The 26,774-nt window shown below is 42.6% G+C and overlaps 1 protein-coding gene across 3 annotated transcripts in view; it reads left to right on the forward strand.

Moving 5' to 3' along the window:
* MYOCD (myocardin) overlaps positions 1-8,822 on the forward strand; it is a 122,548-nt gene extending 113,726 nt beyond the window's left edge. For all 3 annotated transcript variants that reach the window (XM_010596619.3, XM_010596620.3, XM_010596621.3), the window contains one exon: positions 2,194-8,822. In XM_010596619.3, the coding sequence (XP_010594921.1) occupies positions 2,194-2,765 (572 nt within the window). In that variant the 3' untranslated portion in view covers positions 2,766-8,822. The remainder of the gene's footprint in view (positions 1-2,193) is intronic.
* Positions 8,823-26,774: the final 17,952 nt, after the last annotated feature.

Consider the following 26,774-nt stretch of genomic DNA (forward strand, 5'->3'; position numbering starts at 1 on the left):
AAAAAGCAGGGAGTGAAAGCTTTATGCTACCTACTAAAATGAAATTCAATTAGTTATCTTCTTCATTCATGCTTAAATGTCACCCAAGCCAGCAATCAACAATGATCAACATGTTCTTTTTGCCTCCTATTAAGTCATTTGTTTATTTTTTTAAAAAAATGGTGAGAGTTTAAAACCACGTAAATGAATGAGATCACCTAAAGAGAATATGCAGATAAAAATGGGTCAGGGCTGAGTGTTTAAGCAATAACATTTAAAATTTCAGAGAAGGAGACAGCAGAGAACTCAGGGAAGGAAGGGCTAGGTGTTATATTAGGCTTATCGCTGATCCAGACAGACAAAGCCTCCACCTCTATGGGGTCCCTGGGTGGTGCAAGTGGTTAACAAACTCAGCTTCTAACAGAAAGGTCGGAAGTTCAAGTCCACCTGGAGTCACCTTGGAAGAAAGGTCTGCTGATCTACTTCTGAAAAAATCAGCCACTGAAAACCCTATGGAGCACAGTCCTACTGCAGCACACATGGGGTCGCCATGAGTTGGCGTCACCTCGATAGCTAGTTGGTGGTTTACAGAGTTTACAGTACAGTAAGGGAGATGGAGAGGAAGCAAGTCAACAGACGTATCCTCCATTGTGACAGGGGTCAGGGAGAAAAACATCAGTACAGGTGTAAGTATGTTCATAAGCTCCATGATAGAAAAATGAGAAAATTCATAGCAGTGCCCTTGTTTTCTTAATGATGTCTGTGACAAGGTTTGCAAAGAGTGAGGTTGCAGGAAGGTGGTGAAGAAGATGAGAGGAAAGAGGAGCAATCATGAATGAATTGGTTTTCCAGAAAAAAGTAGTTGGATTGCTAGGCAGTAGTGAGTGCCAACAGGGAACCTGACATCATGAATTTGGAGCAAAACCATTCAACGTGGTTGTACAATTTTTTTTTTTTCTTGTGATGTCCAGCTGAACCAGGGCAGGCTTAGAGAAGACAGATGATAAGACTCATCCAGGGATGGGGCTTTGCCAAGGGAATATGGTGGAAAGAGGGAGGGCAAGGGAATTGTGGGTATTTATAAGAGAGTAATTATAATGGTAAAAAAAAAAAAAAACAGTTGCCATCTAGTCAGTTCCAACTGCTGGTAGCCCCAGGTGTGTCAGAGTAGAACTATGCCCCATAAGGTTTTCAATGGCTGGTTTTTCAGAAGGAAATCATCAGACCTTTCTTCTGAAGTGCCACTGGGTAGACTTGAACCTTCACCCTTTGATTTAGCAGCTCAGCACATTTACCACTTGTACCACCAAGGATTCCAATCATGATGGTGGACCATGGAATACAGACTGGAAGAAGAAAGAAATAAAGGCTAGAAGGGGCTGGTGGATAGTGATAAAATAGTTGAGTCAGTGGACTGGAATGACTCCAGGTGGCTGAGAAGTGTTGTCATGGGGTATTTAATAGGTGAGCTGTAGAGATGAGAGGTGATGGAGAAAGGGAAATTTTGCTTGAAACCAAACTTTCAGAGTGACTCAGTAGTTGATGATGACAAGGTCCAGGACATGCCCAGCAGAGTGGGAATAGAGGAATCCCTGGACTTAAGGAGGAGGTCAGAAACTCCTTTCCTTGGTCATTGGGTCGACGGGTCACTTCTGAAGATCTGAAGTCACAGAGAAAGATGAGCTGAAGTGGGAAATGGCAATGAACTGGGGAATAGGGTCTTCAGTATATGCCAAGGTATGATCCAGAGACTGATAAATGAACACAGCGAGGCAGGGGGCAAGAACAGTAGTCTGACACTTAGAACAGCTGAGGAGTTGTAAGAAAGAGGGCTAGTGACAATTGGAAAGAGCCATGGGAAAACAAAAGAACACAATGTGACCCTGAGGCATGCTGGCCTCCGTTGAGGGTATAACAGAGGATGAGAGGTCCCAGAGGACAGCCAGCTATCAGCAAGTCAAAGGAACCTCCAGAGTAGAGTTTGATAATCATAGAGGAGAATTTCCTGAAGAGTTCTGGGAGAGATGGAAGGGAAGGAGGATTGGGGATACATGGGCCAGTTTGGGAATGAAGCTCTGGGTGATGAGAGATGACCACATAAGCATGGCTACCTCCTGCGTTTGTCTTAATGTAACTCATTCTTCCAAAGAGTCACAATGTGGGGCATGCTCCATTTGATGTGATCTAACAATTGCGTTTGGGTTTTTCCAACAGAAATGCCTGCTGACGCCAGAGAGGATCATTCCTGTCTTCAAAAAGTCCCAAAGATCCCCGGGCCTTCCCGAAGCCCTACTGCTGCTCTCCCCAAGCCTTCAGCCTCTTTTGAACAAGCTTCTGCGGGAGGCCAACCCTCCTTTGATCACTATGCCACTGAAAATGACGAGCACCTTGAAGTCTTACTAAACTCCCAGAGCCCCTTAGGAAAAGTGAGTGATGTCACCCTCCTAAAACTTGGGAGTGAGGAGCCCCAGTTTGATGGGATCATGGATGGGTTCTCCGGAAAGGCTGCAGAAGACCTCTTCAATGCGCACGAGATCTTGCCAGGCCCTCTCTCCCCCATGCAGACTCAGTTTTCACCCTCTTCTGTAGACAGCAATGGGCTGCCATTAAGCTTCACTGAATCTCCTTGGGAGACCATGGAGTGGCTGGACCTCACTCCACCAAGCTCCACACCAGGCTTTGGCTCCCTCGCCACCAGCGGCCCCAGCATCTTTAACATTGATTTCTTGGATGTCACGGATCTCAATTTGAATTCCCCCATGGACCTTCACTTACAGCAATGGTAGAATGCTGATACAACAGAGCTAAGGAAGACCAATAAGAATTCCATGGGGGAAAGCATACAACCACGAATACTTTCATTATTAAAAAAAAAAAAGAGAGAGAGAGAGAGAAGGGAATTAAAAATAAGCCAATAGAGACTTCTGTGACAATCAGCAAGAACAAATAGGATATATATTTTGTTGTTGGTAGTTGCCATCGAGTCGATTCCGATAAACATATATTAATATTTACCAACAATCAGTGGCTGATAATAATTTCAGCAATGCATTAAAATTGTGTTTTCTCAGACTATGAATGCCAAAAAAATTTTTTACTGCCTTTAAAACACCAGTAGTTTTTTTACCCCATACTTTTCTCAGGCATTGTTGGGGCATAATTTCACATTGTATATTGTTCTTATGAAAACAATTAGACATAATGTGGAAAGAAAATGTCAGCTACTCTGAGAGTACAGAGAAAGTCCACCCAACAAAGGTCATGAAAGGTATGTCCTTGATGTAGGCTGCTGCTCATCTCTCTATCACCTGTCTCAGAACGGAAGCCACATATAGCTTCAGTTAGGGAATTCTTGAGGCAGAAGAGAGGGATAGAACCAACCCATTCCTAGGAAAACAAAGTCAACTCAGTGTCCCTCAGCCACAAAGCTACCCGCTGATGTGGCTCCGATCCTGTACTTAGGACTCTTCGGTCACCGATAACAGCCTGCATTTAGTCCAGACAAGCGCACCCAGAGCTTCCCTCTTTTTCAACCCATAGCCAAATCACTCCTGCTGTCTCTGAGGTGCTAAGCATGGTGGAACAAGGGAGGATCCTAAAGCAAGGAAAACTCCTGCTATGAAAAAAGATACGTTGGGTTCTCCTACACAACCTCTTTAGTTCCAAAGACTAGAGGTTTCCGCGTAGGCAAACCTGAAGGATATTTCTAGGCATAAGAAGCAATATCAGGGAAAATTCAGACAGGACTAGAGAACAGCACAGTTTTACATGTCATGGGAATAAATTCCATGGTCTATTCTAACAGGACTGTTATTTATGGGGGTCCAACTTCTTTTTCTGTTTTCCTTTTTTTGAGTCGGGGGGAGCTCCACTTCAGTTTACTTTCCTCCCACTTCACTTGTCTTTCTAGATAGCAATCCTCTCTTGCTCCTCTTTAGACTTTCTTTGTTTCTTTTCCTGCCCCAACACTGGGAGGGGAGGACTCCTCAGATCTAACAAGCTGTCATACTCCTGAAAAAGCCATTTTCTAAAAAGTTGACAATCCAGGTTCTCCTGGAGAACTCACTCTCCACCTGCATAATTTGCTACAAAATGAAGTCACAAGAATTTCCTTAGGAAATTCTCGTCAGTCACAAAGCGCATTCCACCCTCATTTGATGTAGAGCAATCATCGATTTGTGTTGCTCTGGAGAAATTGGAAATCATTATATCGTAAAAATAAATATGGTGATATTTATGGGGAGAGTATGTTGGGTCTCGGTCTCTTCAAGAAAACACAATTGCATGTTGAAAATGACGGACAGAAAAGAGACAGTGGTCTAATGTGCTTCCCTCATTACCTCTCTTGCTGTGGCTGGGAGGTGAGAACACTCAGATTGTAGGACAGTCTCTCAAAAGCTCACTGTGGCTCATGTCACCATCTTAGAGTGTTGCATGCTGTAGAAAGTAGCTATTGCTGTGGTTTTCTGTTCTGTTTTTTAATTTTTATTTAAATCACTACAGCACTGTTTTCTTCTTCTGTAAAAAAGAAAATGTTGTTCACTGTGCACTTCTAGAGAAAATAATCAAAAATGTTGTGATTTTAGAAGTTCTCTTTTTGACAAACCAAAGATTTAGAAGAAGTCATTCCATTGTTAACTTGTAAATGTGTGTGAACACAGAGTGTTTTTGATGACTGCTACTCTGAAAGTTGCCAGTTCTTATTCTAGGGGAGAAAGGCACACTGAGACACACACACGTGTATATGGACATATACACGTGTGTGTGTGTGTGTCCTGCATAGCAGCGTTACAGAGTTATATGCCAAAAGCTTTTAACCCTCGATCTGCTGTGAAATGGTACTTGGACTTTCTCACTGAGAACTCCTGATTAATCAACCAGACTACACATTGCCTCTCTGTGTGTGACGAATGGCTCCAACCTGATGACTCACAGCCACTTGCTTACCATGAACAAGCTCATCTTGGCAATGAATATGGATGTGAAAAGCAGAACGCCTTCGCCATTCGTAGCTGGAAATGGTAACACCGTCTCTTGTAGGAGCATCTAAAAGGAACATGAAAATCGTTTTACATTCCTTGATCTGCACTGTGCTCTAAAAGATCCACATGGTCAATTTTTTTTTTTTATTTTGCTTCCACGTCTGTCATCAGAACCAGATATCGAGATGGAAAAATCACCAGTCTTTTCTCCGAAGATGAAGCTATGGCAAGAAAGCCTTATTAACATGTTCCTCACATTTGTTGATTCCCTAGATATTGAAGTTTTTCTTGGATCCTGACAAAGCTTGCTGGTCAGTACATTTTTCCATGTGCTGTGTTTTGCTCTGTATATGTTTTTTCTTTTTCCTTACTTCCTGTGGAAAGCAGAGGTACGCAGTGTCCCTGCTCTGAGACTCTGATCTCAGTGTTAATTTATTTTTTTCCCTTTGGGTATTTCTATCTGAAAGGCTAGACCTGGGTAACAGGCCTCTGTATATTGCAATCCTGTACACTTTTGTGGGATCTTTTTAGGGTATTAGCTGGGACTGATATACACACCTCACAGTATGTTTGGTCTAAGCAAAAGATAAGATGGTTCCTATTTGCTACTGCAGACCAACATAGTTAACACAGCAGGTCCCATGCTTACTGTTCCTGGCCTCCTCCCACAGTTTCCACACACTGTAGTCATCCTATTCTTCATAACTGAAAAGTTTGGCTTTGGGGAAAAATGGGAGACATGGGAGAAATCTGATGAAGCCAGCTGCTCCCCGTGAAACACATAATCTATACTAGTCAATCCATCTCCTATGGGGGGGGGTGTATTTTGAGTTTCTTTAAACCGCTAGTTGTGTCCTCTTTTATGGTCATGAATTGGGCATAACTAGAAGATGTACAGAGACTTATGAAGGTGGCCATGGTCAAGTTTCTTAATGCTCTTAGAGCCTGAAGACCACATTCCATTTTCCTAACACCCCTGGGACCCACATGATGAAGCTGACCTGCAGATGCTGGCCGCCATTCCCCAAGCTGCTGCAGTCATAGTCGTAGTTATCCTATGGAGCCAGAAAATCCATTCGTGCAAGCGCTTTCAGTAAGCCAGTGCCCATTAGTGGTGGCCTACCTCTACGTTATTGGGATGGCGCACATCGCAAGGCGGAGAGAGACAAGGAGGAAGGGAGGGAGGGAGGAAAGAAGGAAGGACGGAAAGGAGGGGAGCAAGAGGGTGAACTTCGTGATCTATGAGCCTCTCAGATCAGCTAAGATGTTGCATTATGAAAATTGAGTCAGTATTTTTTGGATGAGAAGCTATTCTTAATAATGCAATAATTGCACTGGTAAATAAGAACTCCAAGAGAGGCCCCGCCTCTAGTTAAGTCTGTGAACTGGCAGCCTTTTTACTTTCAAATACACTTATTTTCCATCTGAACAAAAGAATCAACAAAACCTACCCTAAGCACTGGAGGCATTCCTTTCAAAAAATACTTATTTTAAACTTGATCAGTTCTTCCAGAAACAGATTCTGGTCTGGCTGCAAACACCCACATCAAATTTACTCATCCAATGGACAACTATTTGATGCCTACCATATATAAAGCACACAAATCTTCAGATACCCAATACCACATTGACCCAGGTGTCCCAATAACTGATCACATTTTGAATGTCTGGGGAGTTACAGTTTCTATAATCAAGAACACCGGGAACTTCCCAGTCTTCAAACTAGAAACCCTTTATGCTATCATCAAAAGAAGGCTTAGTTTTTCCAGAAGGGAGAGTGAAGCTCCTCTCTTCAGCTGAAAGCTGTCTCCCACATTCTTTTCTTGGCTCTCTCTCTATGGTGAAATGGCTGCCGTGTATCACCCAGGGGGATCTTTTATCTTCTACCACTTCAACCATCTGTGTGAATTTTAGAGCGTCTTATCTTTCCCAGATTTAGAAGTTCCCTGAAAATTGGAGCTAAGGAAATATTTTTTGTCCTACCCCAGGCCCCACCCTTCATAACAAGCTCTCTGAGACAAAAGGGAGAGCTGGTAGGGGAGGAAGTGTCCAGGTCGCCTTGATCTCTTAAGCGAAAGCAGTGTGAAGATGGTTTAGCCTTCCCCTTGAGGGGGCTGCTGCATTCCTCACAGTGAACGGCCCACCATAGATGACAGACAGAACTTAGAGGGAAAAGAGTTTGGGGATTCATTTTTCATACATTTAGTAGAAACCAGCAGAATGGCTCAGATGCTAAAACTGCTGGAGCTTTACTAGACAGGTAAAAACAGAGCCCAGGGCACGAAACAGGATGGTCCTAGAGCTCTGAGAGTGGGTCAGGCTCTGTCTAAAGGGTTGGGTTCAATTCCTGCCTCTACATTTTCAGAGGAGCCTGGCGAGGGTAAGGCTATCCACGGGAAGATGATTTTAAGATAGTAAAGATACAGGGGAGTCCCTGGGTGGTACAAACGGTTAACATGCCTGGCTGCTAACCGAAAGGCTGGAGGTTCAAGTCCACCCAGAGGCACCTCGGAAGAAAGCCCTGGTGCTCTACTTTAAAAAAACAAGCCATTGAAAACCAACACACGTGGGGTCGCCATGAGTTGGCACCAACTCAATGGTAACTGGTTAAAAAAAAGAGATCTGAGAAGAATTTTGCTATCATCTACCAGGAAATTGTAGTAGGATCCATCAGGTTCAATAATACGTGAATCAGTTTCCTTCTGACTATAGGATCTGTGACTGTCCCTCTGCGTTAAGACGACAAGTCCTTGAATGTCTCCCGTGCTCCTTGGGGCCAGCTGCTCCCGTCGTGGGTGCTGGAGGGCGTGGGTTTCCTGTAAAGGGTTTAACAGTCCTGAGTGTTTGTGACAAGAGCAAGCGTGGCGATGGGGATCCTGGATGCTATTCTGATGTTTTTGAAAGGAAGGGAACCCACACCGCTCCCCAGAGCTCCTTTCCAAGGGTCCTGCAGGGAGGAAGGAGGGCAATGTATTACAGGATGCTTCAAGTTCACCCTCAGCTAGACACAGATTTGCTTTACAAAGAAACCAAAAGAGCAAGCATTTGTTCTCTGCTACGGCCTGTGTGGTGTGTTCGTGTCGGTCTTCTTTGCTCAACTCTACATAATCAGAGACAAATGTGGGTTACCAGGAGGAGAAGGGAAGCAATGGCTAAAATACCAAAGTTGGCATGTGTTCTTTTTAAAATATATATATATATATATTTTTAAATAAAATGTTTATTTTAAAAAGAGATGAAAGTTTTTCTTCACTGTGTGTTGTACTAGACACTTGGCTATACACCCTTTATATGTCGGTTTTGATTTGTTTTTTCCATTTTATCCTCACAACAGCACCATGAAGCAGTCCTGTTATTTTACCCATTTTACACATAAAGAAACTGAGGCTCCGCAAGGCTAAATAGTCTAAACCAAAAAAAAACCAAACCCACTGCCGTCGAGTGGATTCCGACTCATAGCGACCCTATAGGACAGAGCAGAACTGCCCCATACAGTTTCCAAGGAGCACCTGGTAGATTTGAACTGCCGACCTCTTGGTTAGCAGCCATAGCACTTAACCACTACGCCACCAGGGTTTCCATAAATAGTCTAAAGTTACCAAAAAACCAAACCTGTTGCCATCTAGCTGACTCCAACTCATGACAACCCCATGTGTGTCAGAATAAAATTGTGCTCCACAGGGTTTTCAGTGTCTGTGATCTTTTTGACATAGATTGCCAGGCCTTTCTTCCAGGCACGTCTAGCTAAAAAATGGCAGGGCCAGGAGTCAAAGCCCACGATCTCAAGTGTTACAAATCCTCTGGTCATACCAATAAAATGAGAAATTCTGTGAAGCAGAACAGACTCTCGAGCCACATCTATGCCTGTTAAAACACACACATACACACACACACACAAACACGGTCAACTCAGTGCTTCCCTCAGTTTAGCGAATGAGCAAACTGAATGACAATGGAGAATAAATTTAGTGTCAAGAAGCCCGTAAGATACGTAGAGACTCCCTGAGTGACACCTAGTTGATATTTACTTTTCTGTCCTGAGTTTATTCCTACCTGTCATTTTCTTGTCAGTGAATACAGAAACCAAGTGAGGGAACTGCGCTGCTGTGGAAAGGGACTCCCACACCCAGGTTTACACTAGAGTTTGTCTTTCTCCATGCCACGGCTCTTCCTCCTCTGCATGGCCTTACTCTCTGGTGGGCTCTTCCCATGGTGAAGCAAGGAGGCCACAGGCTGCCCCAGCCTCAGGGGCATAGTCTATCAGATGAGCAAGTCCAGCGTGAAGAGAGCTTCTCACTCCCACGAGGTTCAGCAAGCATCGCAAGGTCTGGGTGGTATGGTGGTTCAGAGATAGGCTGACAACCAAAAGGTTGGCAGTTTGAATCCACCAGCTGCTCCCTGGGAACCCTACGGGGCAGTTCTACTCTGCCCTATAGGGTTGCTGTGAGTAGGAATAGACTTGATGACAAGGGAATGTTTTAGGTGTGGCTTAATCTCCACATGCCTACAATAATAGAAGTCTATTTTATCATCTGAAGCCCACATCACCCCCATAATGCCAAGGAATGTCCATGTGTCCAATAAAACTGAACACACAGATGTATACTCTGAGATCTGAGAGTCCTCCAGCAATCAACTAAGATGGCTGCTTTGAGATGGATCTAGGTGTCTCCAAGGCTTCAGGCCAGGGAATTAGTGACACAGCTGCCAGGAGGAAAGTCCAGGGACTTTCCAGTTATTACTGCTACCAGTCTAAGGGGTTCCTCAGAGGGTGTGGTCTCACTCCCTCGGTATAATGCTCAGACAAGTGACCTCCATGCCAAGTAAGGCTAGACTCCTCTGTGACGGACAACTGTTCTGTGGGTGATGGAGCCCTTTAGGATGGAGTGGTCAATCCTGTTCTCCTACTACTACCCCAGCCCAAGGCAGGATTTGATCCCTCTGTGATTCTGCTGCATATTAAACTGGCAAAGGTTCACACAGCACTTCCCCAGGGGGCTATGTATGGTAAGGACCATGTCCAGTGAAGTGACTATATAGTTTATCATCCAGAACAGGACACTTTTGTCCAGGACAAATGCTAAGTCCAACAGGAGGCCAAGACAGTAGGCATATCCGGGACCATCCCAAGCAATCCAGGACTATGGTCGCCCTAAATGTAAGCCCCTGGAAGAACGGCCATCTGCTTTCATGCACCTCCAACAGGTCAGCTGACATGGAGCAGGGGTCAGGCCACTGGTGGTATCTCTTTCAAGCTTCCAGGTAATTTCCTTTAAGCAGGAACATTGCCTCTCCTGGACACCAAGGCTTCTTTAGAGCTAGCCCAGTCCCCTCTGAGAGCTCTCCGTAACTTTATTTACACCTTAAGCAGAAGGGTTTGGTCTCTTGGTCACTTTCCTCCTCAAAGCTTCTGGGACCCATATACAAACTGACTTATCTTTCTTCAACATTCCCTATAACAGGAAGCCTTTGGATAAGCAGCTTCTATGGATCTGGGGACTTAGGGATTTGGACGTATCTTTCTTTCAATGGAGGTCTATTTGCTTGTCCTCTAATAATCAAGGGAGATCACTAAAGTAATGACTCCTACAGTAACAGAAATCTTCTCTAGCACAGAAGCTTTCTCATGAGATACCCTCCTAACAGGTACTGTGTGCCTTGCAAAAGGTCCCTGAGTGGCATAAACAGTTTGCTCTAAACTATTAACCTAAGGTTTGGCAGATCAAAGATACCCAGCGTGTTGAGGAAGGAAGTCCTGGTTACCTGCTTCTGTAAAGATTGTTGTTATTGTTTTAGGTGCTGTCGAATTGACTCCGACTGATAGCAACCCCACGTGAAAGAGTGGAACTGCCCCCATAGGTTTTTCTTCGCTGTAACCTTTACAGAACTAGATTGCCAAGTTTTTCTCCCATGGAGCCGCTGGGTGTATTTGAACCACCAATCTTTCAGTGAGTAGTTGAGTACTTAACAGTTTGTACCACCAGGGTTCCTTTCCACTAAGAAAACCCTATGGAGAAGTTCCACCCTGTAACACATGGGGTCACCATGAGTCAGAGTCAACTCGATGGCAACAGGTTTTTGTTGTTGTTTTTCTGTTTGTTCGTTTGTTTTAATGTGCCTTGCATTCTGCCAAGTAAGCAATTTCCACATATAGTTTCTCTAAACTCTCTAAATTCTGAAAGTTGGAGTCTATTATTTTCTTCAGGTTTTAGATGGAGAAACTTAAACAATTTGTTCAAGAGCATGCAGTAACAGATGAACGGATAAACAAATGATACTACACACACCAAAAGGAATACTATGCAATGATAAAGAACAATGACGAATCCACCAAACATCTCACAACATGGATGAATCTGGAGTGCATTGTGTTGAGTGAAATAAGTCAGTCACAAAAGGACAAATACTGTACGAGACCACTATTATAAGAATCCAAGAAAAAGTTTACACACAGAAAAAAACATTCTGTGATGGTTAAGAAGGTGGGGGCAAGGAGAGGGGAAATCACTAACTAGATAGTAGAAAAGTGTCAATTTCAGTGAAGGGAAAGACAACATGCAATATAGGGGAAGTCAGCGCAAGTGAACCTGAGCAAAAGCAAAGAAGTTTCCTGGACACATCCCAACACTTTGAGGGACTAAGTAGCTGGGGCTGGGCTTTGGAGACCATAGTCTTGGAAGATATCTAGGTCAACTGGCATAACATAGTTCATAAAGAAAATGTTCTACATCCCACTTTGGTGAGTTGTGTCTGAGATCTTAAAGGCTTGCAAGTGGCCATCTAAGATACATCTATTGATCCTATCCCATCCCAAGCAAAGGAGAATGAAGAAAACCAAAGACAGAAGGAAAATATTAGCCCAGAGGACTGAAAGACCACATGAACAAGCGACTCCACCAGCCTGGGGCCAGAAGAACTAGATGGTGCCCAGCTACCACCACTGACAGCTCTGATAGGGATCACAACAGAAAGTCTCAGAGCAGAAGAAAAATGTAGGACAGAATTCAAATTCACAAAAAAAGACCAAACTTACTGGTCTGACAGAGACTGGAGGAACTCTCAGACTGTGGCACCCAGACACTCTGCTAACTCAGAACTAAAATCATTCCCAAAGCCCACTTTTCAGACGAGGACTAGACAGACCTATAAAACAAACAATAACACACTTGAGGAGTGTGCTTCTTAGTTCAATCAAATATACGTGACCAAATGGGTAACTCCTGTCCAAAAGTTAAGACGAGAAGGCAGGAAGGGAAAAAAAACTGGATGAAGGGACACAGGGAATCTGGAATGGAGAGGGGGAGCATGTTGTCACATTGTAGGGTTTGCAACCAATGTCACAAAACAATATGTGTATCAATTTTTGAATGAGAAATTAACTTGAGCTATGAACTTTCACCTAAGGCACAATAAAAAGAAAAAAAAAAGAGCATAGAGTAAACGGAAGAGCCAGGATATGAACCCAAGTCTGCCTAATGCTTCCCACATGCTCTACAGGTGTCATGGGAAATAAACAAGAGCATTTGCAGGCCAGAAGGCTATTTCAGAGGAGGACATCTGAATTTAAGATCCTGTGGATGAGGACTTCCACAGGATGGCCTAGGGGGTCATCGGGATGGTAGGTGAAATGAAGCAGGTGTGGTGACCACTGGGGTGGACAATGTCAAAAAGCTGAAAGGCCATCATGTTGGGTGGGAAAGTCACGTAGATAGCAACATAATCCAAGATTGCAGAAGGGCATGGTATGCAAAAACAAGTAAAGCCAGGACAAAAGGCTATCAGTGAATAAGAAGAAATACTGGGAAGTGTGAAGGGGCAACAAGGAGGGGGAAAGGTGGAGCCCCATAGCATAAGCATCTAATAACCAGGAGCTCTGCATGAAGAGGGGTAATGGTCTAGAAGCTAGAGTGGGGTAAGGAGGATTTCAACTCCAATGCCACATGCCAAGGAATGTGGAGAGAGGAAGACTGAGCAGCCTCCACTGGGGAGTATCGCAGAATGACAGGTCTGAGAGAGCCAGCTGCAGGTCTTGTAGATGCCGGGACGTTGCTTCACCATAGGTCAGGGAGGAAGCTGGAAGGGAAGGGAGCAGTTTGGACCAGGGGAGAGGGGGCACAGAGAAGCGTGGGATCAAAGTATAGGAGACAACCTGTGATCTGCTGGAGCATACAGCTTGGCAGGGACTAAGAATACCAGGGATGGGAGCCACGTCACATTTTAGCTAGCCAAAGAACTGCCGAAGGAATTAGCACCATCAATCTCTTAGTGGATGAAGGTGAGCCCTCGCAGAAAGAATTAACCACAGACTGGGTTGATTGTGCTTTGGAGGGAGTCCTAGTGAAGATGAAATCAAAAAAAAAAAACAAAAAAAAACCTGTTGCCGCTGAGTTGATTCCGACTTATAGTGACCCTATAGGACAGAGTAGAACTGCCCCATTGGGCTTCCAAGTAGCAGCTGGTGGATTCGAACTTCAAACGTTTTGGTTAGCAGCCAAACCCTTAACCACTGTGCCCCGAGGGCTCCTAGTCCAGATGAACAGACAATTAATGAGAGAGAGAGAGAATGGTCATGGAGAGGTGAAAGACCTGGGTTTGAATCCTACTGCCACTGTTGTAATTGTTAGTTGCTGTCCAGTGGAAAAAAAAAAAATTTTTTTTTCTTTTTTTTTTTTTTGTCCAGTGAGCTCTGACTCATGGCGACCCCATGTACAACAGGACAAAATGTTTCCAGTTCCTTCACCAGTATGTCTGAGGCACATAAAGAACACTTTTTTTTTTTTGGTGGTGGTGGAGGCAAGAGGTGAAAGACAAGAGCCATTCCTGAGCCCTCCCTTCCTCGCCTCTTCCCACTCCCACACTTCTGCCATCTCTAAGTCCTCTCGTTTCTGTCAACGCCTTTTACAGATCTCTGAATCTGCCCATTTTTCTCCACTGTGTGGTCACCACTCTGGTCTAGGCCACCAGTGCCTCCTGTCTGGACATTGTACCAGCTCTCCTCACCACCCACACACCTCAGCATCCTCTGGTCCAACTGTCCTGAAGTTCTTTCAGTTTGTTGCAATGTGCCTTATCTCTTTTGCTTCTAGGCCTTCATGCAGATGGATTCATTTCATGGAAGTACTTTAACTCTTCATATTTCATGTCTCAAATCAAATGTCACTACTTTGTCAACTATGTTGTTATGTTATTGCCTCAACTACATACTCCAGTATCACCCTATACTTCTTCTGCAATGGCCCCAGTCACTTTTTATTTCAACTGTGAATAATAAGAGCTAACATTGTTGAGTGTTCCCTATGTGCCAGGAACTGGTTAAGTTCTCTGAAATTATTATTCCATTTAATCCTTATCACAGCTCTGAGAGATAGGTATAACATTTACTCCATTTCTCTGATGAGGAAGTTGAAACTTAAAAAGATGATTTAATTTGTTTTTAATTTATAAGTAGTAGCAGTGTTGTATCCCTCACCTTTGCTGGCCCTCCATTTCAAACATGAAGGTGAGAGAAACCCTCAGTAAGATGGACTGACACAATAGCCACAATGATGATCTCAAGCATACTGGTGTTTCAACTCATAGCGACTCTATGTACAGCAGAATGAAACACTGCCCAGTCCTGTGCCATCCTCACATTCGTGGTTATGCTTGAGCCCATTGTTGCAGCCACTGTGTCAATCCATCTCATTGAGGATCTTCCTCTCTTTGCTCACCCGCTGCTTTACCAAGTATGGTGTCCTTCCCCATGGACTGATTCCTCCTGATAACTGGTCCAAAGTATGTGAGACATAGTTTCTTCATCCTTGCTTCTAAGGAGCATTCTAATTGTACTTCTTCCAAGACAGGTTTGTTTATTCTTTTGGCAGTCCATGGTATATTCAGAATTCTTCACCAACACCACAATTCAAAGGCATTAATTCTTCTTCGGTCTTCCTTATTCATCATCTAGCCTTCTTCACATGCGTACGAGGTGACTAAAAACACCATGGCTTGGGTTAGGCGCACCTTAGTCTTCAAGGTGACGTCACTGATTTTCAACACTTTAAAGAGGTCTTTTGCAGCAGATTTGCCCAATCCAATGTGTCTTTTGATTTCTTGAGCGCTGCTTCCATAGGTGCTGATTGTGGATTCAAGTAAAATGAAATCCTTGACAACTTCAGTCTTTTCTCCACTTATCATGTTGTTACTTATTGGGCCAGTTGTGAGGATTTTCATTTTCTTTATGCTGTGATGTTAATTGGCATATATTTGATGACTAATGTCGTTGAGCAACTTTTGAAAGGTTTTTCGGCTATTTGGATATCCTTTGCCGTAAAGTGCCTGTTCAAGTCTCTTGCCCATTTTTTTTTCCAGTGGGGGCGTCCTTTTGATTTGTAGAATTCTTTATATATTCTGAATCTGAGTCCTTTGTTGGTTATTTGTATTGCAAATACCTTCTCCCACTCTTGAGGCTTTCCTTTCCACCTCTTACTAGTGTAGTCTGATGATCCAAAGGCCTTCATTTTTTTTTTAATAATTTTTATTGTGCTTTAAGTGAAAGTTTACAAATCAAGTCAGTCTCTCACATAAAAACTTATAAACACCCTGCTACATATTCCCAATTACTCTCCCCTCCATGAGACAGCCCGCACCCTCCTTCTACTCTCTCTTTTCGTGACCATTTTGTCAGCTTCTAAGCCCCTCTACCCTCCCATCTCCCCTCCAGGCAGGAGACGCCAACATAGTCTCAAGTGTCCACCTGAACCAAGTAGCTCACGCCTCACCAGCATCCCTCTCCAACCCACTGTCCAGTCCAATCCATGTCTGACGAGTTGGCTTCAGCGATGGTTCCTGTCATGGGCCAAGAGAAGGTCTGGGGGCCATGATCACTGGGGTCCTTCTAGTCTCAGTCAGACCATTATGTCTGGTCTTTTTATGAGAATTTGGGGTCTGCATCCCACTGTTCTCCTGCTCCCTCAGGGGTTCTCTGTTGTGTTCCCTGTCAGGGCACTCATCGGTTGTGGCCAGGCACCATCTACTTCTTCTGGTCTCAGGATGATGTAGTCTCTGGTTCATGTAGTAAAGGCCTTCATTTTTAAGTAGTCCAATTTATCAATATTCCTCTAAGGTTAGAGTGTTCTGTGTCCTCTTTAAGAAATCATGGCCCACCCTGGGGTCATGAAGAATTTTTTACTCCCTTGTTCCCCATTTTCTTTTTCGACAATACTTCCTTGGGATTTTTTTTCTTTTTTCCCAGAAAGAATAGGTAGCGTCCAGTCGTTACAGATCTAAAGATAACTTTCTTTTGCCCTGGCTTCTGAAAGATAGTTACGCCAGATGTACAATTTTTGAGTTGCATGTGAGTCACTAATATTTCCACTGGCACTCTAGAAACGTTGCTCCAAATTCTACTGGCACTGAGCGTTGCAGATGCAAAGCGTGAGGCGAATTTGCTTCTCTTCTCTTCAGAGACAAACTTCTTTCCTCTGACTACTACTTATACACGTCTTTATTGCTCTTTAAAAATTAGAAGTTTTACCACGATACGTCTAGGTGGGGATTTTTCCCCGGTAATATTTTCTGGCATTTGGTGAATTATTTTAATTTTGACTTAGGCATTTATTCAGTTCTAGAACATGCTTTTTTAGAACTTCTGTGCTTATTCCTTCTTCATTATCTTCCCAGAAATTCTATTACGTATTTTTTTGAATGCTCCGAAATAGAATCCATGTCTCTTTTCCTTTTGCTCACAGTTTCATTGCAATTACCTTTTTTTCCCCTCTGAATTTAAGGAGCATTTTTTCAGTCCATCTTCTAATGCACTGATTTCATTCTGGGCAGTGCCCAATCTGCTGTTTCCTGCATCTCAAAAGAGTTTTATTAGTTCGTCACAGAAAGTCATGTGTTTCTTACTCAAGCACTCTTTCTTGTTCAATATATTTCTTTCACATGGCAATCTGCTCCTGCTACATTAAAGCAATGTTTTCTCAATTCTCAAATTACCCACTGCCATCAAATCAATTCTGACTCGTGGGAACTCTATAGGACAGAGTAAACTGCCCCACAGGGTTTCCACAGTTGTAAATCTTTACAGAAGCAGACTACCACATCTTTCTCCCTCGGAGCAGCTGGTGGGTTCAAATCACTGAGTGCTTTAGCCACTGTACCACCAAGGTTCCTATTCTCAAATTAGAGTTAAAAGTATATACTTCCTTTAAAAAAAAAACTAGATTTTTTTTTTTTTGCTTCCTGCATAACTTTTTCACTGGGGCCCATTTTCTCTGAATTCACAGATTATTCTCCCTGTTTCATGGAGGTAATAACCTGTAAAACTATATGTAAAAGTTCAGGCATTTCAGGTAGAAAAACCTGCATTTGAATCCCAACTCTGAAACCTGAGTGGCTATGTGACCTTAAGCAATTTGCCTGAACCCTCTAAGGTTTGATTTATTTGATGGGGATAATAAAACCCTATCCAAGAGTTCTTTTAAGGGTTAAGTAAGATAACGTGTATTGAAGCCCTTACAGCAGTCCTGGGCTATGTCATTTATTATTATTTTCATCATCATCATCATTGTCTTTGCTATTATATTGAACTGTTGAGTGTTTTTTCTCTGTTTACTCAGACTCACACAGCAAGGTCTGGTTAGTTAAGATATGGTGGTTTCGATAGTGGTGATGGCAGTGGGAGGGGGGGTGACTACCAGAGATGGCACAGGTTTGTTTAATTTCCTTTTAGGGATTACCGCACACAGTAAATTCTCCCTGACTAGTCCCCCCTCCCAAAAAATCACCTATAACATTTTCTGCCAATATCGTGAGTGATATCTTTCTCTAATTTCCATTGATGGCATATTATTGCTCTATTATATTTAATGAGCTACTTCAAAATGATATTGGAAGAAATGAGACAAAACTATTGGCTTTGGTTAACATTTTCACCCCCGAAGTTGAACTTAAAATTTATTATAGACAAAATAAATGAACACATAAATGTTTTAGGTGAAATATGTTCAAATATGGCATCTGGGGTCTTAAAAACCAGCAAGCAGCCATCTAAGATGCATCAATTTGTCCCAATCCACCTGGAGTGAAGGAGAATGAAGAACACCAAAGACACAAGGAAAATATTAGCCCAAGAGACAAAAGGGCCACATAAACCAGTCTCCATCAGCCTGAGACCAGAAGAACTAGGTGATGCCCAGCTACCACCAATGACCGACCGCCCTGACTGGGAACACAACAAAGAGTTCCTGACGGAGCAGGAGAAAAGTGTGGAGCAGAACTCAAACTCACATGAAAAGACCAGACTTAATGGTCTGACTGAGACTGGAGGAACCCCAGAAACCATGACCCCTGGACTCTCTGTTAACCCAGAACTAAAATCATTCCCGAAGGCCACTCTTTAGACAAAGATTAGACTGGGCTATAAAATAAAAAATAATACTCGTGACGAGTGTGCTTCTTAGTTCAAGTAGATACGCAAGACTAAATGAGTAGCTCCTGTCTAGAGGAGGGATGAGAAGGCAGAAAGGGACAGGAACTGGTTGAATGGACATGGGAAAACCAGGGTGGAAAAGGGGAGTGTGCTGTCACATTATAGGGATTGCAACTAGGGTGACATAACAATATGTGTACAAATTTTTGTATGAGAAATTACCTTGAGCTATAAACTTTCATCTAAAGCAGAATAAATTTTTTAAAAAGTTACAAAAATATATGCAAATATTTCTATCATTTGGGGAGAGGGGAGTCTTTCTAATCATTAAACCAAAGGCATAAGACATAAAAGAAAAGGCTAACAGATTTGACTATATTAAAAATGTAAAATTTCTGGAAGAAAAAATTAACATTAGAGATATTAAAAGTAAAGGCCAAACTAGAGAAAACATTGGCCATAAGATACACTTACCACAAAACCAAACCAAACCCATTGCTGTCAAGTCAATTCCAACTCACAGCAACACTATGGGACTAGTAAAATTAATATTATTAAAGAGATTTTAAAAATCAATAAGAAAATGTTGCAACCTAAAAAAAGACACATGGGCTGAGGATATGAAGAAGCAACTAACCAAAGAAAAACATGAAATGTGGAAAAATATGTAATGCGATGAAAACAAACCCAAATTAAACACTACAGTTCTATTTCTCTTCTGGTAAGATTATTATTACTCGGCGTAGGGGGGCCTGCAAAATGGTTCCCTTTTTTATTTAGAGGATATTTTGTCTATGCACATTAAAAAGCTTGAAAACATGATAAACTTTGTTGCTGAAATTCTAATTCTTTGGTTTTGATCTTCAGGAAATAATCAAGTATATGTGCAATTTATGTGCAAGGTTTTAGCCACCAAGATATTAATCACAGATATTTAGAATAACAGGAGATAGGAAATAGCATAGTGACCCAACAAGAGTGTGATCCCGGTTTTGAAATATATTTATAAATGCATAATGGTTATCTTGGTTAGTAAGAAAATGAGTGGTTTTCATTTTTTAATTTATTTGAAATTTCCAAATTTTTCTTCAATAAATAGTATTAAAATGTATGCACATTCATATGTAAAATCATATATTGTTAGATTTTATTCACTAATATTTTATCCATAGTTTTTATAACTGTTCTTGTGACATTGGTTTGTTGTTTCCATGTTTTTCCTGTCTTCATCAGATTTAGGTAAGAGGGTGAGGCCAATTTAATAAAATGAGTTGCGATGGTTTCGTTTTCTGAGCTCTGGAAACATTTTATTTTTTTTTCTCATAGCGACTCCACGTGTGTCAGAGTAGACTGGCTATTATCTTTTTTTTTTTTTAATTGTGCTTTAGTTGAAAGTTTACAGCTTAAGTTAATTTCTCATACAAAAATTGATACACATATTGTTTTGTGACATTAGTTCCAATCCCCACAGTGTGACAGCGCACTTCCCACTTTCCACCCCGGCTCCCCTGTATCTGTTCAACCAGTTCCTGTCCCTTCCTGCCTTCTCATTTTGCCTTTGACCAGGAGCTACCCTTTTGGTCTCATGTATCTGATTGAACTAAGAAGCACACTCCTCATGTGTATTATTTTTCGTTTTATAATTCTGTCTAATCTTTGTCTGAAAATAGGCTTCGGGAATGGTCTCAATTCTGGGTTTATAGGACGTTCTGGGGCCATAGTTTCAGGGGTTGCTCCCGTCTGTGTCAGGCTGTTAAATCTGGTCTTTGTATGTGAATCTGAGCTCTGCTCCACATTTTTCTCCCCCTCCATCTGCAACTCTCTGTTGTGTTCCCTGGCAGGGCTGTCATTGGTGGTAGCCAGGCACCATCTAGTTCTTCTGGTCTCAGGCTGGTGGAGTCTCTGATTTATGTGGTCCTTTAGTCTCTTGGGCTAATATTTTCCTTGTGCCTTTGGTTTTCTTCAATCTCCTTTGTTCCAAGCGGAATTGGACCAATTGATGCATCTTAGATGGCTTCTCGTAAGAATTTAAGACCCCAGACACCACTCACCAAAGTGGGATGCAGAATATTTTCTTAATAAACTTTGTTATGACAATTGACCTAGATGTCCCTTGAAACTATGGTCCCCAGGCCCCATGCCCCAGCTACTCTGTCCCTCAAAGTGTTTGGATATTTCCAGGAAACTTCCATGCTTTTGCTTTGGTCCAGTTGTGCTGACTCCCCCTGTATTATGTGTTGTCCTTCCCGTCACTGAAATTGATCCTTGTTTACTGTCATGGATTGAACTATATCCCCCCAGGCCCTTCCCCCCCAAAAAATGTGTGCATCAGTTTGGCTGGGCCATGATTCGCTGTGATTTTCCTATATGTTGTAAATCTTGCCTCTATGATGTTAATGAGGAAAAATGGACGGCAGTTGTGTTAGTGAGGCAGGACTCAATCTACAAGATTGGACTGTATCTTGAGGCAATCTCTTGAGATATAAAAGAAAGAAGTGAGCAGTGAGACAGGGAGACTTCATGCCACCAAGAGAGCAGTGCAGGGAGCAGAGCACATCCTTTGGGCCCCGGGTCCCTGTGCAGAGAAGCTCCTAGCCTGGGGGAAGGTTGATGAGAAGGCTGACAGAGAGGGAAAGCCTTTCCCCAGAGCCGACGGCCCGAATTTTGACTTTTAGCCTACTTTACTGTGAAGAAATAAATTTCTCTTTGTTAAAGCCAACCACTTGTGTTATTTCTGTTATAGAAGCACTAGCTGACTAAGACATCTACTATCTAGTTAGTGAGTTCCCCACCTCTCCCTCCCCACCCTCGTAACCATCAAAGAATGCTTCTTTCTGTGTTTAAAACTTTTCTTGAGTTCTTATAATATTGGGTCTTGGCATAATGCCCTCCAGATTCATCCATGTTGTAAGATGTTGTGTGGGTTCATCATTATTCTTTTTCATTGCATGGTATTCCACTGTGTGCATGTACCATAATGTTTATCCATTCGTCTCTTGATGGGCACCTAGATTTTTCCCATTTTTTGCTATTGTGAACAATGCTGCAATGAACATGGGTGTGCATATGTCTAATCGTATGATGGCTCTCATTTCTCTAGGCTATATTCCTAGAATTGGAATTGCTGGATCATATGGTGCTTCTATTTCTAGCTTTTTAAGGAATCACCAAATCGTTTTCCAATGCATAAGTGTTCCAGTCTCTCCACAACCTCTCCAACATTTATTATTTAGTGCTTTTGATTAGTACCAGCCCTGTTGGGGCTAGACGGTATCTCATTGTAGTTTTGATTTGCATTTCTCTAATGGCTAACGATTGTGAACATTTTCTCATGTGTCTGTTAGCCGCCCAAATGGTTATTTGGTGAAGCATCTGTTCATATCCCTTGCCCATTTTCTAATTGGATTATTTGTCTATTTGTAGTTGAGGTATTGCAGTATCTTGTAGATTTCAGAGGTTAGGCTCTTATCAGATATGTCATAGCCAAATTTTTTCCCCCAGTCTGTAGGTTGTCTTTCTACTCTTCTGATGAGTGTGTTTGGTTTTTAGAAGCTCCCAGTTATCTAGTTTCTCTTCTGGTGTTTGTGCAGTGTCATAGTTTGTATACTATTTATGCCATGTGTTAGGGTTCGTAGCACTGTCCCTATTTTTTCCTCCATGATCTTTATCGTTTTAGATTTTATATTTAGGTCTTTGATCCATTTTGAGTTAGTTTTTGTGTATGGTGTGAGGTATGGGCACTGTTTCATTTTTTTGCAGATAGATATCCAATTATACCAGCACCATCTGTTAAGAGACTGTCTTTTCCCCATTTATGGACTTTGGGCCTTTGCCAAATACCAGCACTTCACAAGTGCATGGATTTGTGTCTGGGTTCTCAATTTTGTTCCACTGGCCTATGTATCTGTTGTTGTACCGGTACCAGGCTGTTTTGACTACTGTGGTGGTATAATAGGTTCTAAAATCAGGCAGTATGAGGCCTCCTGCTTTGTTTTTCTTCTTCACTAATGCTTTATTTATGCAGGGCCGCTTCCTTTTTCATATGAAGTTGGTGATTTGTTTCTCCATCTCATTGAAAAATGTCGTTGGAATTTGAATCAGTATTGCACTGTATCTGTAGATCGCTTTGGGTAGAACTGACATTTTCACAATGTTGAATCTTCCTATCCATAAGCATGGTATGTTTTTCCACTTCCTCTTTTGGCTTCTTGCAGTAGTGTTTTATAGTTTTCTTTGTACAGGTCTTTTACGTCTCTGGTTAGATTTATTCCTAAGTACTTTATTTTCTTGGGGACTACTGTAAGTGTTATTAATTTGGTGATTTCCTTTTTGAAGTTCTCTGTCAGTGCAGAGAAATTCAACTGATTTTTTTTAATGTTTATCTTGTATCCTGATACTTTGCTGAAATCTTCTATTAGTTCCAGTAGTTTTCTTGTGGTTGGGGCTGATCATGCAGTCCACAACACTCATGGATGGGAACAACTACTATCCCATTTAAAAGACACCTCAGACTGACAGATCTGCATAATCGTGTGAGTTTGGTGTCTGCAGGTAAAAAAGTGATTAGAATCTGAAAAGAATAAGTGATACCTATCAGTTGCATTTTGGCACTGGATGCTATTTTGGACATATTACATAGTGTAAGGTTTAGGCATCTCTGGGCCAAGAGCAATTCATTGAGCAGTCAATGAATTGACTCCCAACAATTTGCAGCTTAGTGATCTTGTACTATAAACTCCCATTTAGTAGCTGAAGAAGCAGTAGCCTGAAGAGGTAAAGTAAAAGCACTGGCTACAAGTCATACTGAGATTGTGGCCTCCTGTTCTGTTTCTTCTCTTCTGCTGATCCTGAATTCTGATCTCCAATAGAATTTTCTGCAGTGATGGGAATGTTCTATTTTGCACTGTCCAATATGGTATCCACTAGCCACATGTGATTATTGGGCACTTGAAATGTGGCTGTGTAACTGAAGTTTTAATTTTATGTAACTTTAATTAATTTAAAATTAAAATAGCTATGCACAGTCAATGAACACCCAAGGAAGCAGCAGTCAAGAAATCATTGCTTTGGGCGAATCAGCTGCAAAAGACCTCTTTAAAGTGTTGAAAAGCAAAGATATCACCTTGAAGACTAAGATGTGCCTGACCCAGGCCACGGTGTTTTCAGTTGCCTCATATGCATATGAAAGCTGGATGATGAATAAGGAAGACTAAAGAAGAATTGATGTCTTTGAATTGTGGTGTTGGTAAGGAATATTGACTATACCATGGACTGCCAGAAGAATGAACAAATCTGTCTTGGAAGAAGTGCAACCAGAATTCTCCTTAGAAGCAACAATGATGAGACTACATCTTACATACTTTGGACATGTTATCAGGAGGTATCAGTCCCTGGAGAAGAACATCATGCTTGATAAAGTAGAGGGTCAGCGAAAAAAGGAAGACCCTCAATGAGATGGATTGACACAGTGGCTGCAACAATGGGCTCAAGCATAACAACGATTGTGAGAATGGCGCAGGACCGGGCAGTGTTTCGTTCTGCTGTACACAGGGTTGCTATGAAGTTGGTCAGAACTGACTTGATGGCACCTAACAACAACAAAAACATACGGTTCCCATGTTGCGACAGGATGGCTCTAGAGAGTGCTTGCACTCAGAAGATGCTAAAATCACTGTGGAAGGTTTTTGAGCAGTACAAGCAGTTTGCACTTAACTACTAAGCCCTGGTGGTGCGGTGGTTAAGAGCTCGGCTGCTGACCAAAAGGTCAGCAGCTTGAACCCATCAGTCACTCCTTGGACACCCTATGGGGCAGTTCTACTCTGTCCTACAGGGTTGCTATGAGTTGGAATCAACTCGATGGTAACAGGTTCATTTTTTTTTTTTTTTTTGGTTTACTAACCTAGAGGTCGGTAAATTGAACCCTCCCAGTGGCACTGAGGAAGCAAAGGCTTAGCAATCTGCTTCCATAAAGATTACACTAACAGAACCCTATGGAGCAGATTTCAGAATGGCAGAAAAGCCCGTGAGATAACAGGAAATATGTGGAGAAACACATTAATTAATATATAAAATAATATTTTACCACACACTAGCAGGGTGGGCTGTCTTCTGTAGAAAACCAGGGATATCTTTTTTAGAGCTGAAATATCTAGGGGTTAAAGGCAGAGGCCAGCATGACTTGGGAGTTTCAGTTATCCAGAGTTTCTGGGACTAACACTGTCCAGTAGAGCTTTCTGAGATGCTGAGGATGCTCTATATCTGTGCTGGCCAATACAGTAGCCCCTCACCACATGTGGTATTTAGCACTTAAAAAGTGGCTGGGGTGACTGAGGAAGTCAATTTTTTATTTTATTTTGTTTTAATTAATTTACATTTCGATAGCCACATGTGACTAGTGGTACTGGACCATACAGTCCTAGGCTTTGCCAGAGACAGCATCATATACTGCTTTGGATGTCTCTCTATTATTTATACATACAAAAACCATGCTGTGCCTTGACTTTTTTAAAATCTAAAATGGGAATAATTTTAGTTTGTATAGAAATCATATTGACGTTATAGGGATAACACTGTTGCTTAAAGGCAAAAAATACCTTCAGCTTATTAATTTGTAGGAGCTGCCACCTGACCTAATAAGCAGAGGCTAAATTCACGATTAATTAAAGACTTCATGTTCAGTCAGCCAAGACATGCCTCAAACCATCTTTTGTTCAGCTGGCCAAACAAGATACTTAGAATCATATTTAGGACATCTTGCAACTATAATCAACACATGCAAAATACTGCATTTAAAAAAAAGAAGTTTTTTTCATTTCTCGGGTTGGTAATTCTGTTGTAGGAATAGGATCTTTCTTTATTACATTAGCTACATAATCATATTTGTCGTAAATAAATATGATAGAAAGTACTGCATCAAAGTTTATCTGCAACTTAATTATTGATTGTTCAACAAACAGTTCTCTGTCTTCATTATCTGTCAGGTAGTATCATGTAATTTAATGATTGATAATTTAACAAAATAGTTATCTATCTTTACTATCTTTCCGTCAGTTTTATTTCTTTATTACCAAAAAGCAAGATGAAACACCGAAACCAGTTGCCACTGAGTTGATTCAAGTCATGGCAGCCACATGTGCCTCAGGTACAACTGTGCTCCATATGGTTTCCAATGGCTGTGATCTCTTGGTCTTTCTCCCGAGGAGTCTCTGGGTGGATTTGAACTGCCAACTTTTCAATTATTAGCTGAGTGCTTAACGATTTGCACCATCCAGGGACTCCATTTCTCTGTTAGAGATGAGGAAACTGCCGCTTAGAGAGGCTAACCAATTTTCCTATGGTTGCAAAGTGGCTATGTGGAATTCTAACACATGAGCTCATATATCTGGTCTAAAGCCCCTATCACCCAGCCATACTGCTCTTACTTGATAAACAATGATAAATCCTAATTTTAATCATCTACCTTCTTTTTTTTACCTTTTCCTAGGAGCAGAATCTGGGGAAAGCCACAGCCCTTTCAAGGAGCTAGCTGACTCGTGGGTTGCTGCTCTACAGGACACTCCAGGTCTGCCAACGCCTGCTGGCCCTGGTTTCTTGGTGTGGAAGGGAAACGGGAGTAGCCGTGAGATTGGAATCTCAGCCATACAAGAAAGCTGTCCAGGTCAGTTGGGCCTGTAGACACAGCGCCACTATCATTATATCCTTCCTCTCTATTGGCTTTTGGCTACCTACTGGATTTGGTGAAAATGAAGGATTAGGCTTTTGGGGTGCATGCTCTGCCAGGATCAAAACCTGCTGTCACTCACTGTACCCCAGGCTTAACCCTGAACCCCAATATCAATCAAGTGATCTTACGCAGTTTTATGAGCCACGTACCTGTCTGCCATAAATCTTTCTTTTGTGAATTCCAAACAGCAACGTCTCAAAACGGAAAATACTCCCTTTTTTCCATTTGTTGTTGTATTATTGGCTCTGCCATGTTATTTTAAAAACAGGAGAACGTGCCAAAGTGCAGAGACCCGGGAGGGCGACGCTGCTGCCTGCTCCCAGCTCCTTGCAAACTTTGTGCAGAGAAGAGGGCACAGCGGGGTGCAAACTACAAGTCCCAGAATGCTCGGCGCTCCCCGCACAGGCGCAGCGGGGACCACCGCCCGCGGGCCGGCTCGCTGCGGAGACCCGGGTCCCCGCGCTGCGCTGGGCGGGAGCCGACTGCCCGGGCGGACCCGGCCGGCGCCGAGGCGGCCGCGGGCGTTACTATGAGGGCGCCAGGGCGCGCGTGAGGAGGATGCGGCAGGAGGCGCGGCCGCAGGGGGCGGAGTAGGCGGCGGAGCCCCGGGAGGAGCCGCGCACGGGCCACACGGCTCCGGAGGCTCCGCAGTGCCGCCGCCGTCGCCCGGGAGGCT

Source organism: Loxodonta africana, chromosome 18 (genome assembly GCF_030014295.1).
Source record: "Loxodonta africana isolate mLoxAfr1 chromosome 18, mLoxAfr1.hap2, whole genome shotgun sequence".
In the NCBI taxonomy this organism is placed as follows: Eukaryota; Metazoa; Chordata; class Mammalia; order Proboscidea; family Elephantidae; genus Loxodonta; species Loxodonta africana.